Source organism: Helianthus annuus, chromosome 11, assembly GCF_002127325.2.
Source record: "Helianthus annuus cultivar XRQ/B chromosome 11, HanXRQr2.0-SUNRISE, whole genome shotgun sequence".
NCBI classification, from domain to species: domain Eukaryota; kingdom Viridiplantae; phylum Streptophyta; class Magnoliopsida; order Asterales; family Asteraceae; genus Helianthus; species Helianthus annuus.
In genome coordinates this window covers 138,784,707-138,800,009 of record NC_035443.2, presented here as the reverse complement: position 1 = coordinate 138,800,009, position 15,303 = coordinate 138,784,707, and the positions used below count along the sequence as shown (strand labels likewise).

The window sequence follows — 15,303 nt, the reverse complement described above, 5'->3', positions numbered from 1 at the left end:
AAATATGTATTATGAACATAGTAAGAATAAAACCAAGCTCACATGAAAAAATAAATCAAAGATTGTAAAGTAAAATACAAGACAAAATGCCACTTCCAAGCTAATATGAAAATGAAAATGACTTGAACCAAATTATACAATTTTTTGTTAACTTCTTTTTATAGAAAAATCAATCTAAGAGCAAAAAAATTAACCAAAAATATAAGTGATACAAATCCAATTTGTTATATTCCATTTCCTTTTTTCTAATATTGTATCCCATTAAATCGCTATTTTAACCCATCCTTGGTACAAAAGAACTTGGTAATACATAGAAAAACATGGACCTTCACTCACTTCCCCCAATATTCTCTCATATTTATTCACAAAGCAATCAAAAACTCACCTTTCACTCAACTATCTCTTTCTATTTTCAAATCTATCATGGCCATGACACCCTCTATGCATACCTTCTTCAATTTCATCCCTCAAATCCAATCTTCCCATGTAATAATTCTCAAATATTTTTCATCTTGTTTCAAGAATCCCATAACTAAGTTTATGAGATCAATTGGATGGATTCAAGATATGCATTGTTATGATTTGATTTGGACGTAGCGCGTGTTTGAGTAAAAAAGATCAAATATGGACGCAAACGATAATGAGAACGGGAAAGACCCAAGATGCACACAAGTTACGGTGATGAAAGTGGCGAATATCGCGGTGAATATGTTGATTTTCATCGTGATAATAGCCTTATGTAACGTCTTGCACATGATCTTACGCCCTTATTCCCAGCCGCGCATCATTTCTGAAGCCATTGTAACGTCTGTGTCCTTGATCTCGTGCATTGTTTTTTTATTCTATATCTTGTGCGTAAAGGTTTTGGTTTTTCGGGTCAAAATGTACAATTTCTTATGTAAGGTTGCTTAGCGAGTGTCAAGCCAAGCCAGCCTCAGTTCAAGCTCGGGCTTGAAGTTAAATGAGTCAACTTGGCTTTGGCTCCTGCATTCTTAACAAGCTTAAATTTAAGCTCGAGCTTGGCTCAATTAAAGCTTGAGACACCAGACGCCTCAGCTCGTATATTTTTGCAATTTTATATTTTGCTCATATGGATATATAACAACAATAAATAAAATATATCTTGTACATTATGGATATAACAACAATAAAAAAAAAAAATATATATATATATATATCTTGTACATGTGTAGGGGTATAACACACAAAAAGGATGGCTTTTTTTATCCTATAAAAACTCATTTGACATATATTTAACTTTAGCCAGCTCACTTTGGCTCGAAATTTAAATGAGCCGAGCCAAACTTATTTCGAGCGAGCTTTCTTAGAGCTATTTTTGAGCGAGTTTTGTTCAACGTTCGAGCTATTCTAAGAGTTTTTTTTTTTTTTTTTCTTACTTGATGAATGCAGGTAGGATTCTTTATGAGCAACCTACCATTTCTACGCAACAACTTCAGTGCCGATGCCAACATGGCGCTCGGCTACGTAGCCGAATTCGGGATGATCTGCCACATGTTCGTCACGGGCCTTCAAATCGACCCCGAAATATTCAGTCACTTACCCGTTCGCGAAACAAAGGTAGCATGCACAGGGTTACTCCTCACTTTCCTACTAGGAGTTTTCATAACACCATTTTTACATCTTAGTTACAAGCCGAGCCTCGAATTCGACGTCTTCATCTCTCTCGTTCTCTGTGGGACCGCCTCCCCACTCCTCACTCGCATCATCAACGACCTCAAAATAGGCAAATCTGACATCGGCCGTTTTTTAATCTCAACCGCGGTCATATCTGACCTCATTTCCATCCTTTTATTTACCACAGGGTATATTATTTTCAACCCCGTGGAGGGGTTCATGGTCCGAAAAGTCGGAGAGATACTTCTCATGCTAGGAGTTCTAGTTTTACAAATCATTTTATCTGCTAAATTTATACCATTGCTTATGAGATGGGTTGATAGTCACAACCCACCCGGGAAGTTGATGAAGGGGTCGCATTTGATCGTGTCATTAGCGAGTCTTGTATTCGTGGGTAGTCTTTCGCCGTTGATCGCGCATTTTAACATGATGTTAAGTGGGTTTTTGGCTGGGATTGTGATGCCTAGGGATGGAAGGTTGTCCAAGTTGTTGGCTGGGAAAGTGAAGTATTTTTTTGGGCTTTTGTTCTTCCCAGCTTTCATGTTTTGGGTTGGTTTTGAAGTTGATTTTAGTGGGTTTGATGGAGGGAATATACTCACTTGGGCTAGTATATTGTTCTTGTTTTTGACCATACTTGTTGGGAAGGTTGTAGGGTGTCTCCTTTCAGGGGCTATGTTGGGCTTTCATTGGCAGGACTCAGTGGCTTCAGGATTGCTTCTAAGTATCAAGGGCCATTTTCATATTTTCATGGCTATCTTGGCTAAGCAAGTAAGTTTTAACATTTTCTTGCTTGAATGGGATTTCAAAGATCAAAATAAGATTTTTTTTTTTTCAAAAACTTGTGATGATAAACTTGTGGTTTTTTGGTAGGATTTAAATATCCGTTAGTCGTTATCTAATATTGCGACTTTAGATTCTTGGAGTACGCAAAAATGTTAAACCAGCGTTCATTTTAGTTTTTTGCAAAGTAGCATATAGACAAGCATTCTAGTTTAAATATGTGTTAGTCGTTATCTAATATTGTGACTTGAGATTCTTGGAGTACGCAAAAATGTTAAACGAGTGTTCATTTTATTTTTTTGCAAATTGGCATATAGACAAGCATTCTAGAACTTCAATCACAAAACAAAGAGCTTTCAATGACGAACATATCCATCGGATATACCTTGGTGAAAGTGGGTCCCGTTGGAAATCCGTCGGTTACTTTGTCAAGAAAGATGTCATTGGTAATGAATTTACCGACAAAATTTACCAAGAGATCACTGACAGATAATCGACGACTACGCCTATGTCGGAGTTGAGGCGCTATTTTCGATAGGTGGTTTCTTGGTAATCCCTCAGTGATAAGTCTCTGTGTTCTGATTTAGGAAATTCGTGGTTGATCTTTGGTAATTACCGAGGATAATTATTAACTACCGACGAGTAATTTTATTTTTTACTTTCTATTTTTTTTTTTTTTTTGTGATTTGTCATTGATCCTTTGGAAAATTACCGACGGGGTATTTTATTTTACATTCTTTTTTTGTAATAAGTCATTGATATGATGATACTCGTATTTGTAGTAGTGAGATTTTACATAGTGAAGTCGTCATCTGACATATCGATTTCAACTCTACTTAGATAACAACTACCCAAATTTAAAGTATAACAAAAATATACTCGTTTATCATCATGTGTTTTTAAAAGAATCCACTTTTCTATAAAATCTTGCAAAATAATTGTTTTAATTTTGGTCTTAACATGCAGAGAAATATAATTAGTCCCTCAGACAGTGTAGTTATGGTACTAGTGAGTTTCCTCACCTTCATCTATGCCCCAATGGTCGTTAAAAACATCATTGATCGCGCAAGAAAGCGATCCCCAACACAACAAATGGCACTCCAATGGCTCAACCCATCAACCGAGCTGCGAATGATACTATGCCTCCATGGTCCCGAAAACATTCAATCCTCCATTAACCTCATGGAGATTTCCCAAGGTCCAGCAGGACCAAGAATGATGGTTTATGTAAATGATATGATAGAATTGACCGAAGCGATTGCATCTACACTAGCGCGTGGCGAAGGAGTGGACGCAATGGCTATAACGGATGAAGGTATTTTGGAGATGAGAGAAACCATCACGAACAAAGTAAATAGTTACGTAGAGGACCAATGTGAAGGGATTGATGTGAAAAGATTGCTTACGCTTTGTCCTCTCGCGACTATGCATCACGATATTTGCGCGATCGCAGAAGAAATGTTGGCGTCGATGATCATCCTACCGTTCCACAAGAATCAGCAAGCAAATGGGACGTTCAACACCAACTATCTAGAGTTTCGAAGTGTCAACCGGAAGGTAATAACATTATATAAATTACTAAATATAGTCGCTATCTAAGATAGCGACTAAAAAAGGTCATTGTCTATGACTTTAGTTATGTGAAAATTAATATCTTCGTTATCAACTATTCACATAACTGAAGTTGTTATGTCAGATAGTGACTTTGACCGTTTTTCATTAGAAGTCGCTATCTTAGACATGAATTAAAGTACAACTAAAAAACCCACTTCATCTCACTTTAAAAGGACCCATTTCTAAAAAAGATTAAAAAAAATTCATTTTCATCCGCTCATTTTGTCGCTTCTCGCTACTAAACAACTGAGTATAACCGATAGGACAATGCCCCTCGGTTGTATTCTTTGGTAATGTGAGATGACGCTCCAAAAGTTGTCAGTAATCTATCACGAAAAGCCCCATTGATAATCCCTCCGCAATTCTCGTCAGTAGTCATAAATCATATTATCCAAGACTATATCTCCGACGATTTTTGTCGATAACACATTTCACTGATGGATTTAGAACTTGATTGACGGCCGGTAATTAGGGGTGCAAATGAGCCAAGCCTGAGCTCGAGCTCGATTAACTTATGAGAGCTCAAGCTTAGCTCGGTTCGAGCTCGGCTTGTTTGTAGTTTCTCAAGTTTGAGCTCGGCTCGGGACCAGCTCGTTTATTAACTATTAATTAATATATTAAATAAAAATAATATAAATTATAGACACGTTTAGGCTCGCGAGCTAGATAACTGAAGCTCAGACCCAAGCTCATTTACTAAACAAACTTTTTTTAGGTTCGGGCTCGGATCATAAACAAGTTTAAATAAGATCGGCTCGGCTCACTTACTAGACAACTTTAAATAAGGGGTAAATGTTATTAAATATTGATAAAAACTAATATTACAGTAAGGCTCGATCGACGAGCCTGACGAGCTTCACATGCCAAGCTCGAGCTCGGGATCGAAAAATAAACGGGCTTTATTTTAGGCTCAAGCTCGGCTTGTTTCGAGCTTTTTTTCGAGCCGGTCTCGAGCAGCTCGCGAGCCGCTCGGCTCGTTTGTACCCCTACCGGTGATACTCATCTGTTTTGTAGCGAGTCTAAGAACAAAAATGACATGCAATTGTTCTTTTTTTTGACACAGGTTCTACGGCACGCACCATGTTCGGTTGGTGTATTTGTGGACCGTGGTCTCGGATCCATCCAGTTATCAAGATCAACCAAATGTATGAATGCAGCAATCATATTCATAGCTGGAAAAGATGATCGCGAAGCACTATCTTACGCGAGTCGAGTGGCACGACACCCTGGAGTGAAGCTCACAGTCATAAGATTCTTGTTGGACACAAATGGAAACAATGTGCCATCAAGGATAACAAGGGCAAGAGCCAACACAGCCGAATACGAGGAAGAATTGAAACAAGACGACGAGTTTTTTGCTGATTTTTACGACAAACATGTAGCCTCGGGACATGTTGCGTATATGGAGAAGTACCTTTCGAACTCAGGTGAGACATATTCGACGATAAAGTCGTTAGAAGGGGAATACAATTTGTTCATTGTGGGGCGAGGAGGACGGGTTAACTCGACCTTAACCGCGGGTATGAATGATTGGGAGGCATGTCCTGAGTTGGGTCCAATAGGGGACATTCTTTCAGCAACTGATTTTTCAGTAACAGCTTCTGTGCTAATTATACAACAACATAAACTTAGAGGGAAACTCCAGGGTCTACATGAAGAGTTCTCCATCATGTAAATTTGTTATAAAAATGCCTACATTTGTAAGGTGGATTGTATAGTTGTAAAGTAGCCATCAAGTTCTCAATTGCTCATCTCTCAATAACAAAGGTGGAAATTTTGACTTATTTACAGACTAATTTGGGATTTCAAAATAATAAAAAGTCAAGAGGTTAGGTTATTGAAATATAATACTTTTGATCACATTTTATGCAAACTTTAAGAAATGCAAAATTTTATAGAAGAAAGCATTGTTTCAACCCGACCCATATAAATAACTGATCGATGTCGAAAGGTCGGTAGTAATGGTAAGTAAGGCGTCGAACTACGGGAAATTAGTGGAAAGTGACAAAGTTCAAGTGACTCATTGATTAACTAACTTATGACTACTGAGTACTGTGTATTGATTTAATTGCAAGAAAGATTGTGAAAGTGATTTTGTTTAACCGGTTGTAAATAATAGTGAGAAAATGTAATCCAATCCGGGTTTCAGGTTTGGTAAAACACAATTGATCTGGTTAGCCTTGTGGGAACTCATTAAGGGTGACCATGTATGATTAATCAAATGATGAATATAGAACCGAACTTAGTGGGTTCTATTCACACAACCACTAATTCAGTTATGTGAAAACATAAACCAATAAACAATCGATAATCAAATGCTTATCAATTTAACTAGTTATAAAAGTTGTCGCCGCGTTGCGGCGAACTTATTTTGTTATTTAGTCTGTGTTTATATGTGTTTGAAATCAATACAAGCGCGTTGCACACGGAACCGCTGACAAGAATAAAAAGAAAATGTAGAAAAAAACACTAAAAAATAACTGAAAGAAAATCAACTAAAAAGTTGTATGGTAATGATGTTGTTCGGTAGAAACCCGTAGTCAGAGATGAACAAATAGTAATGGGTACCGGTACCGAATTTCCTGAACCGAAAGATCCTAAGTACCAGTTCGGTACTGACGTTTGGCGTTCCTGGTACGGTTCGCTACCGGTTTTTACATTCATATACCGATACCGTAACCGGGGTATCAGTTGGCACCCAGCTCATCCCTACCCCTGAAACTAAAAAAATGTGTACGACACCGTTGTTGTTCGTACGGTACCCGTAATCAGGGATGAGCAAATGGTACTGGGTAGCAGTACCAAATTTCTCGAACTAAAAGACTATCAAACTCAATCCGGTACCAACTTTTAGCGTTGAAACGATATTTTCAATACAAGTACCAATTGACACACCAAACTTATCAAACTTAAAAAGTAAAGAGAATAACAATTAGGCAAAAGATCAAATACAAATAATCTTAACATACTAAACATACAAATTGAAGGAAAACTCAAAAAGACAAGGTGACATTTTTGTAATTACCATCAACTATCAAAGTTACTATACAAATGTGAACTCAACCAAAAATACCTAAAAATCACAATTTTTTTAACATTTTTTATTAAAAAATCGCTGCATTTTGTTAGCAAAAAAAAATATATTTTTTTTGCTGCTACTAAAAGTAGCGATTCTTTAATAAAAAATGTTAAAAAAATAAAATAATTTGTGTGTTTTTTTTATTTTTTTATGTTTTTTGGGTGTTTAGTTTTTAGCATTTTAGCTTGTGTGTGTGTGTGTGTGGGGGGGGGGGGGGGGGGTTAGGTTTTTTTTAGGGTTTTTAGGTATATTTGTAGAGTAACTTTGATAGTTATTGATAATTACAAAAATGTCACCTTGTCTTTTTGAGTTTTCCTTCAATTTATATATTTAGTATGTTAAGATTATTTGTAGAAGAACTTTACCCATAACAATTATTATACTGTTTTATTATAATATAATATATAGAAAATACTGTTCATTTCGTTTTGATTTTAATATATAGATAACTAGGTTATTGACCCGTGTGTTACACGGGTTGAATAATGAAAATGATCTAATTTAAAATTTTATAAATATTTCATATAAATAAGTTATACATATAAATAAATGTAATGCAATTTTTAAGTAAAAGATGTATCAGATTTTTATATTCTATCCAAAAATTATTAATGCAAACTCTTGACTATTTACAAAACTAAATCCTTGACCCGTATAATTGTTTCCTTTTGATAACCGTAGCCAAATTCTAGAACGTATTACATTGCAAATTTATGACAATAGAAAGAAAACATAAATATGTTGTTGTTGTCACTTAAATCAAAATAAGTAAATGATACATGCAAGTTTGACCCGCAAAGATCAAACGAAAACCACATGATCTAAAAGACTAAATAGAAGTTCATAGACCTTACTACCAAAAATTGTAAAAACAATGCATAAGTCAAGTCTTTTAGCCAGAATCATAAAAGATTAAGTTAAAGAATATCCAATTAAACTTTACTACAAAATCCTTCACATTTTAAACAATAAGAACGTGGGGTATGGTGGTACGTGGGTTGGGGGCATGGTGTGACACGTGGAGTATGGGGCACCCAAGACCAAAAGTCAATTTCAAAGGGGTATGGTGGGGCGTGGCTCGGGTGGCGTGGAAAAAAAACCAATTTCAAAGGGCTAGTGCTCTTGGCCAATGAGGTTCCGCCATGTCATGTGGGTAGCCCCGCCCAACGCCCGGGCTGAAACCCCCGCCCAAGGGGCCACGCCGAAACCCAAGCCCACCCGGGATGGTGACTTGAGCGTTTGTACCCAACCCACGCCCCAACCCCCGCCCCATACCCCATAGTCTAACGATCATTCTCATTTTAGTCCATAAACAAAACATATAATGATATAAGTTCAAAATAGCATCAACATTTACATCCCTTCTATAATTACATACAACAAAAGTGCTTTATGCATCTACTGCCAAAAGTGTCAAGATTAATAAAATCATGAATGATACATTAAGGCTCATAGAGAGTTAATAGAGACACAGAGAGCCATACATACAAAAAAGAAGGAAAATAAACTGCATGAATAATACCAATAAACTCATGATTTATATCGAAACTAAGGTTCCGAATTCTATAGAACAATAGCTGAAAAAATCTCATTACCAAACACATTAGAGATCATATCCAAGGCAGCAGCACTACATTTTTTGAGCCTCTGAGATTCCATTTATTCACTATGTCATCATCCTATAATTGTCAAACAAACGTATATTTTTTATTTGAATAATTCGGCCAGTTTAAGATCAACTGCCACCTCAGAGCTTATTTGAGTAATTCCATATATTCACTATGTCATCATCCTATAATTACCAAACACATACATCATCTTCAGCATTGCAAGGATTAGGTACTCTCAACATTGTTCTTCATTCTTTAATCGTTATTCACACTTTTTGGACACTAAAACTTCTCAATCTTATTCAATCAGAGAACATAGCACAAACAGCAAAAAAGATGCATTAAACACAATTTTAAATCTATAAAAATTAATAAATACCATCTCTGATCGAGAAGTTGGTGTCGCCTTTCCCGCAAACGTACTTCGGGTCCTAAACTTCCTCCATCTGACCTTCTTTTCAAGGGCAGATTTGTTGTCCGAAATATGAAGAAATTAAAATCGATCTACATATACACTCATTACAAAATAAACACAAACGTTTGAATTAATCAAATTAAAGACGAATCTTGATCAGATAGGAAATTGCCGTATGCAACGATTAGGGTTTGTGGCACCATGAAAACAATACTTTATAAGAAATCGAATACTGACCTTTTAGAATTGGTGTTTGTGAGAATCCATTAGAACTTCCAGCAGCTATTCCCATTGGGCTTGCTTTCAAAAGAAGATCAAGAAAAAGAGAATTTAATGATGAAAAAAAACTCAAGTATATAATGGAAAGGAGGCATGGAAGTGTTAATTTAGGGTTTCTGGTGATGACGATGAAGAAAAAACCCAATTGTGTTTTCATAGAGAAAAGAGATTGTCGGGAAAAAAATATGCGGGTCATTAATCCGGATCTTAGGCCCGTGTGATTGCACATTGGGTTAGAGGGGATGAGGTGAATTGTGGTGATGACAAGTGTCCCAAATTGGGTTTCTTTTATTATATAGTATAGATGTTTAAACAAAACAAATTCATTTAGATGTGAAATCCATAATTGAATCCGACCAAAACTTAAGAGGTTAATGAAACTCAATCTTAAAAACCTAGGTTAAACACGAATCACAAGTATTATGCATAAACCCTACACCCAGACGTGACCACAAAAGTTTAGCCAGTCGTCATAATAAAAAAATTGAACAATGTCAGTATCAAGTTCATTAAAAATTATAAGAGTTAAATGTCATTTTAGTCCATGTGGTTTGGACCATTTTGACAGTTTAGTCCAAATGTTTTATTTTTCGTCTGTTGGTCCAAAAAGATTTCACCCCTAAAATGGCAATGGTGAATTCTTTTTGGACCCACAAACGAAAAATGAAACATTTGGACTAAACTGACAAACTAACCCAAACCACATGGACTAAAATGAAATTTAACTCAAAGTATAAACTAAAATAAATTAAACTAAAATGGCAACTCCAAAACCTCGCTCGGTTCATTGCAGCCCAAAGTCCACTTAATTTTACATGCTAACCTATTACTTTCCTAAAGCCCAAATATTTGAGACTTTATCTTGAGTGCATTTGAGTACAGGTGCACATAATGGGGTTTTTTAGAACCGGGACTGGTAGAAACCGTTTCTGTGTGCGTTCAAGTTTTTATCGGGATTGGACCAGTTTGGCCGGGTTTTTTTCGGGTTTTGGCCGGTTCGGGTTCGAGTAGAGGTGGAATCAGTTCCGGTGGTTCCGGGTCGGTTCTTTTTTCTTCGACCAGACCTAGAACTGGTATGTACCTGCGGTTCGTGTAGGGGTATCGGTTCCAAGTCTGGGTTTTTTGTGCACCTCTTTATTTGAGATTTTGAATTATATATATATATGCAGCACACGAATTAGGCTAATCGAATTTGTTGAATTATATATAAAGCATACGTGAAACCCTATTCTCTATCCATGTTGGCCCAGTAGAATTTGCTATAAGTTATAACAATAGCTATAAGGCCTTGTGTAGTGGAGAGCCAAACCGCATGCACTTTTTTTGCCATGTGACTGTCACATCACCTTAGTCAAACTACATGGCGAAAGGGTAGTGGTTCACCCACCTCTTCAATGATTAGTTATTAATTACCTAATGATTGATTATTTTTTTGTTTTTTTTATTTTTTTATAATTATTCAGTATTAAATAAAACATACATAACCTGAAAAGGGATTATAGATAACAAAAAAATTAGCAATTAACAAAAATATAGATAAAAATACGTAAAATTATTCATCTTCATTTTCTTCGCCATCCCATCGTCTCATCCAAGCGTGTTGTAAATCCGCAATTAGAGCTTGGTGTGCTTGAGAGCTTCGCATAAATGCGGAATTGTCTAACCTTTGTTCCATAGGTACGCCAACTTGTCCTGCGTCTACCAATTGCGGATCATAATCTTGGCAAATCACTTTTCCCTCGTCCTCTAGAATCATATTGTGTAAAATTAGGAAACAATACATAGCAATTCTAACTTTATCCTTGCGCCATAGTCGACAAGGGTTCCTCACAAAACGCCAACGTTGTTGTAGAACGCCAAATACCCTTTCGATATCTTTTATGGCCGATTTTTGAACCTTTTTTGAAATGAGCTCTCCTGTCGTCAATATGGATCTCTAAAGGTCATTACAATTAGCGTGTATTCTGGATATATACCATCGGCCAGAAAGTACCCGTGTGGGTACTTGTTTCCATCAGCTCAAAAAGAAGAGACGGTTACTTTGTCTGCTATGTGATCCTCAATTATAGGCGACCGCTCAAAAACTTTGGTGACATTGTTTGAAATAGGGCCACCAAAAAAAGCATGCCAGATCCATAGTTCGTACGACGCAACAGCTTGAACCCTTTCTAGTCACCCCGAGTATGTGCACCATTCCAAGTCGTTGGACAATTGGACCAAGCCAGTGCATGTAGTCAATGGCACTAATCATGTCGGGTAAACCGTGTTGTTCCTCATGCACATCATATACACGTTGTAGATCTTTCCATGTCGGCTTTCGTAAATACCGTTCACCGTATAATTCAATCACACCTTTTTTTTTAAAAAAAAAAGTTAACTTGCAGATACATGTAAATAGCTAAAATAAATTCATTTTAATATATATATATATATATACATATATATAATCTATAAAAGATAAGCATTACATTCAGAAAAATTTGCTAAAGCGTCTCTTGAGGTTTTACCCGCCATCATAAGATACTTGTCCCACATGTCGGTTGACGTACCGTATGCTAACACTCGTAAAGGGGATATACACTTTTGTATTGTCATGAATCACATCTTTCCACTTGCATCGGGTTTTTGTTTGAAGAGATCATACCTCGCTTCCAAATCGTTTGTAATACGTAAAAATAAACGTTTACTCATTCTAAAATGACACCTAAAGTCGCGAGGACCGTAAACGGGTTGATCACAAAATTAATCACGCATCAACAACTCGTTCGCAACCACATGGTAATAGCCTCTGATATCTCGTAAGAATCCGAAGACGTGCTATCTTCACTACTAGACGAAGGGAAATAATAATCCATTTTTTGGTGGTTTTGAAATAGTGTGGGATAAAGATTTGATATGGTTTGGTTGGGTTGAAATGAGAAAAATGTTGTGGTATTTATATTGTGGAAATTAAGGGAAAATAGCCTAACGGCTAGCCAACGGCTACGTTTATTAAATTCAACATCATTCATCACGTAGTTCAAACCACATGCCCCAAACCACAAGGCCAACCACGAGAGAGGGGGACAATGTTCCCCTCGTTGTTGTTCCATTCCACGTGGAACAACGTAGCCACTACGGGTAGCCTAACAATCAAATAATATACTAAAACCTACATAGTTAAACCATCATGAAATTAATTGAATTTTTTGAAATTAAACCCAAGTGGAATTGCCTACGTTAGACACGCACATACTTAAATACAATCATATATACATGCTTAATTTTTTCATACACTATCATACACACGTCTTCACTTGTGATACTAAAAATCACCCTCACCCGATACGCTACTAGTACAGACTATGTGGATCATGCGATGACCAAGATAATCGCGGGTGCACACGGGATTATGATGGTAGACGCATGAAAACCATAGTGTGTTCTACTTTGTATAGTAACACGAAACGTGACATGTCACTGAATAGCGAAACGGACGTAACAGGGTTTGAACATGGTGGATACGCCGCTGGTACTTCCTATAAATAAGTGTTCCTACCGTGTTACCAAAAATTTGGTAAAATGTGCCATGTGAATTCGGTGTTACTCGGACCTTATTAAATACGATTAACTAACAACAAACTCTAGTGACTCGCGATATTTTTCTCGGTTATACCCAAACGCACTTTGAAACGCCTGATACTCGATCATCCATGACAAAAGCTCATTCTCAAAATCGTTAGCCATAACGGCTATAACTATCAATAGCATCTCGCAACGCTTCATGTTCGCATTTTATCCGATATCTATACCATTCTTACCCCTTGCGTACATATACCAAATCGACCATTCGCTCTCATGTCTCGATTATTCCTAGCTATTCCTTTACATTTCTTCCAAACCCTATTTATGGTAAATCGGCCTAAACATTCAATCCATTTTAACAAACATCGTCACTAGCTAACCTCACTCAAAATATTTATTTTCCTTCTTGAGACTATCTTTCCTCCGTCATTACGAGCAAACTTCAACTAGTCGGCCTATTACCGCCAAAACCTTTTGAAATCATAAATATTTACCATCCTAGTTTCTCATCAATAAACATTCTCATACAACGTGTAATTTTACTAATATGCCTTAAAACCGATGAAACTTTTCTGCAGTGCGGGCCACACATTTCATCAAAATACATTCTATTTTATACTAAAACTTTTTTTCTTAGGCCACACCCTTCTTAAAACACTCCATCCATATTGTTGTCCAAACTTGGCCAAACTCACTTTTCCTACACACACACATGCACGTTTTCTTACACATACTTACGATTGATATCTCAAATCACCTTAGTCAAACGAATTACCTTTATGAACCTACCTCTTCGTCCCTTAAAATTTCCATGTATTTTTTAACACGCTTACACATAAACTCCACATAGACTTTAAACTTCAAAATTGCAATTTTGGCCAAACGTTTTAACTGAAATGCCTTTTTCCAAAGTCCTCCTTTTGAATAAATTTCGAGACGAAATTTCCTAAAGTAGGGGAGACTGTAACGCTTTGCATTTTATACTTCCTTATTTAGAAAGTGTAATCATAATTCTATTTATGGAAACTTGTATTCGTATCATGTTCGTATTCCTTTTTTCCAATTTTATAATTTGAGACTTTGATCATAATGAAATTCATCTTTTATGCATACTTGTTATTCGTACAACCAATCAATTAAATACGTGTTTACTTGAAAACGACACTTGTTATACGTGCAATTATTCATACATACGTTCACGATACTCGAATTATACTTGCGTAGGCTTTCTATGCTTAAAAACATGTCAAAATTCAAAGTTATTACATAAAATGATAACAAATGGAAGTCCAGGGGCCAAAATGTAAATAAAACAAAGTTGCTAGAACCAAGAGGCGTCGCGGGGCGCGAGCCCCCATTTCATCTTGCGGGCCACCAGAGGCTTTGATCTGCAGCAAGTTGTTACTTGAGTACGAGTTGGTCACCTTTTTCCCACTTTTTTCCTCCTCAATCACCTTTAAACCTCATTAAACTCAAAACCCGACTAACCCAATATATAAACAAACCTTGTACACCTCTCTTGCACTTTTCCAAACACTCAAACACTCTCAAATCACTCCATAATCTGCTGGAATTGCAAGAAGAGGCAGAATTTTCTTAAGTCTCAAAGTGAGTTCAAACTCACTTTTCTTCATCATTTCTTAATCTTTTCTTCCACTACAAAGCTTGGAACACCTCTAGGAGTGTTTCTGCAAGTTTACCATGGTAAAATAAGGTGGAACATCACCATTTTGAGGTCCAAACTTTCTTTTTTTGAAGAACTTTATGTAAATCTTTATAAACTATACTTTTCATGTGAATCTTGTGCCTAACTTGTCTCTAATCTCATCTATGATTATGGGACTTGTTTAAGGTTGATTCTCATAAGTTTAAAGGTCTAAGAATCTCATAAACTTTCTGTTTTGATAGGGTTTAGACAACCCACAAGTGTTGAAACCATCCAAGTCTACCATAGTTCATGTGGCAAGACTTGTGTTTTGGTGAATGTGTGAAACACGGAAGCCTTGGCTTTCCAAACTCATTCCACCACCTCACTTGATTTTTTATCATGATATTCCAAGTAGTTTCCTAGTCCTAAAGTAACACAACCCTGCCACATCTCCAACATTTTCCATGATTGGTATAAAACCCCTAGGTTGATCTTACTTGGCTACTTGATGAACTCGTTAGTCTTCATTTTATTTTATATTCATTCATGACCAATCGGGTTTGCCAACTATGTTGGTAAACTTTGTGCTTTGGTGAATCATACAAAGAGGTATGCCTACCTCCATGCTTGACTTACATGAATTCTATGCTAATATATGATGGACTATATAATATATAAC

At 36.6% G+C, this 15,303-nt stretch overlaps 2 protein-coding genes and 1 long non-coding RNA gene across 3 annotated transcripts; 1 reads left to right on the top strand and 2 right to left on the bottom strand.

Annotated features, from left to right (window-relative positions):
- Nucleotides 1-624: 624 nt before the first annotated feature.
- LOC110882720 (cation/H(+) antiporter 28) lies at nucleotides 625-5,704 on the top strand. Its single transcript, XM_022130668.2, has 5 exons — nucleotides 625-702; nucleotides 1,411-2,403; nucleotides 2,733-2,861; nucleotides 3,382-3,972; nucleotides 5,093-5,704. Exons 1-5 carry the CDS (start codon nucleotides 625-627, stop codon nucleotides 5,702-5,704), a joined length of 2,403 nt encoding a protein of 800 aa, XP_021986360.1.
- A 2,806-nt stretch (nucleotides 5,705-8,510) lies between these two features.
- Nucleotides 8,511-9,666, bottom strand: LOC110885825. The gene is made up of 2 exons (XR_002562455.2): nucleotides 9,371-9,666; nucleotides 8,511-9,222 (listed from the first exon to the last, which is right to left on the bottom strand). It is a non-coding gene; the product is annotated as an uncharacterized LOC110885825 (long non-coding RNA).
- A 1,298-nt stretch (nucleotides 9,667-10,964) lies between these two features.
- LOC110882718 lies at nucleotides 10,965-11,947 on the bottom strand. Its single transcript, XM_022130667.1, has 3 exons — nucleotides 11,881-11,947; nucleotides 11,604-11,764; nucleotides 10,965-11,348 (listed from the first exon to the last, which is right to left on the bottom strand). Exons 1-3 carry the CDS (start codon nucleotides 11,945-11,947, stop codon nucleotides 10,965-10,967), a joined length of 612 nt encoding a protein of 203 aa, XP_021986359.1.
- Between the last annotated feature and the right edge of the window lie 3,356 nt (nucleotides 11,948-15,303).

What these genes read in the sequence shown, in the direction of transcription:
- LOC110882720 (XM_022130668.2), top strand. Translation starts at nt 625, where the DNA reads ATGGACGCAAACGATAATGAGAACGGGAAAGACCCAAGATGCACACAA. An exon ending in TGGCTATCTTGGCTAAGCAA is followed by an intron (nt 2,404 to 2,732) that starts GTAAGTTTTAAC and finishes ATTGGCATATAG; the next exon opens with ACAAGCATTCTAGAACTTCA. An exon ending in TGTCAAGAAAGATGTCATTG is followed by an intron (nt 2,862 to 3,381) that starts GTAATGAATTTA and finishes CTTAACATGCAG; the next exon opens with AGAAATATAATTAGTCCCTC.
- LOC110882718 (XM_022130667.1), bottom strand. Translation starts at nt 11,947, where the DNA reads ATGTGGGACAAGTATCTTATGATGGCGGGTAAAACCTCAAGAGACGCT. An exon ending in TTTAGCAAATTTTTCTGAAT is followed by an intron (nt 11,765 to 11,880) that starts GTAATGCTTATC and finishes TTAAAAAAAAAG; the next exon opens with GTGTGATTGAATTATACGGT. An exon ending in TTGTCCAACGACTTGGAATG is followed by an intron (nt 11,349 to 11,603) that starts GTGCACATACTC and finishes AATGACCTTTAG; the next exon opens with AGATCCATATTGACGACAGG.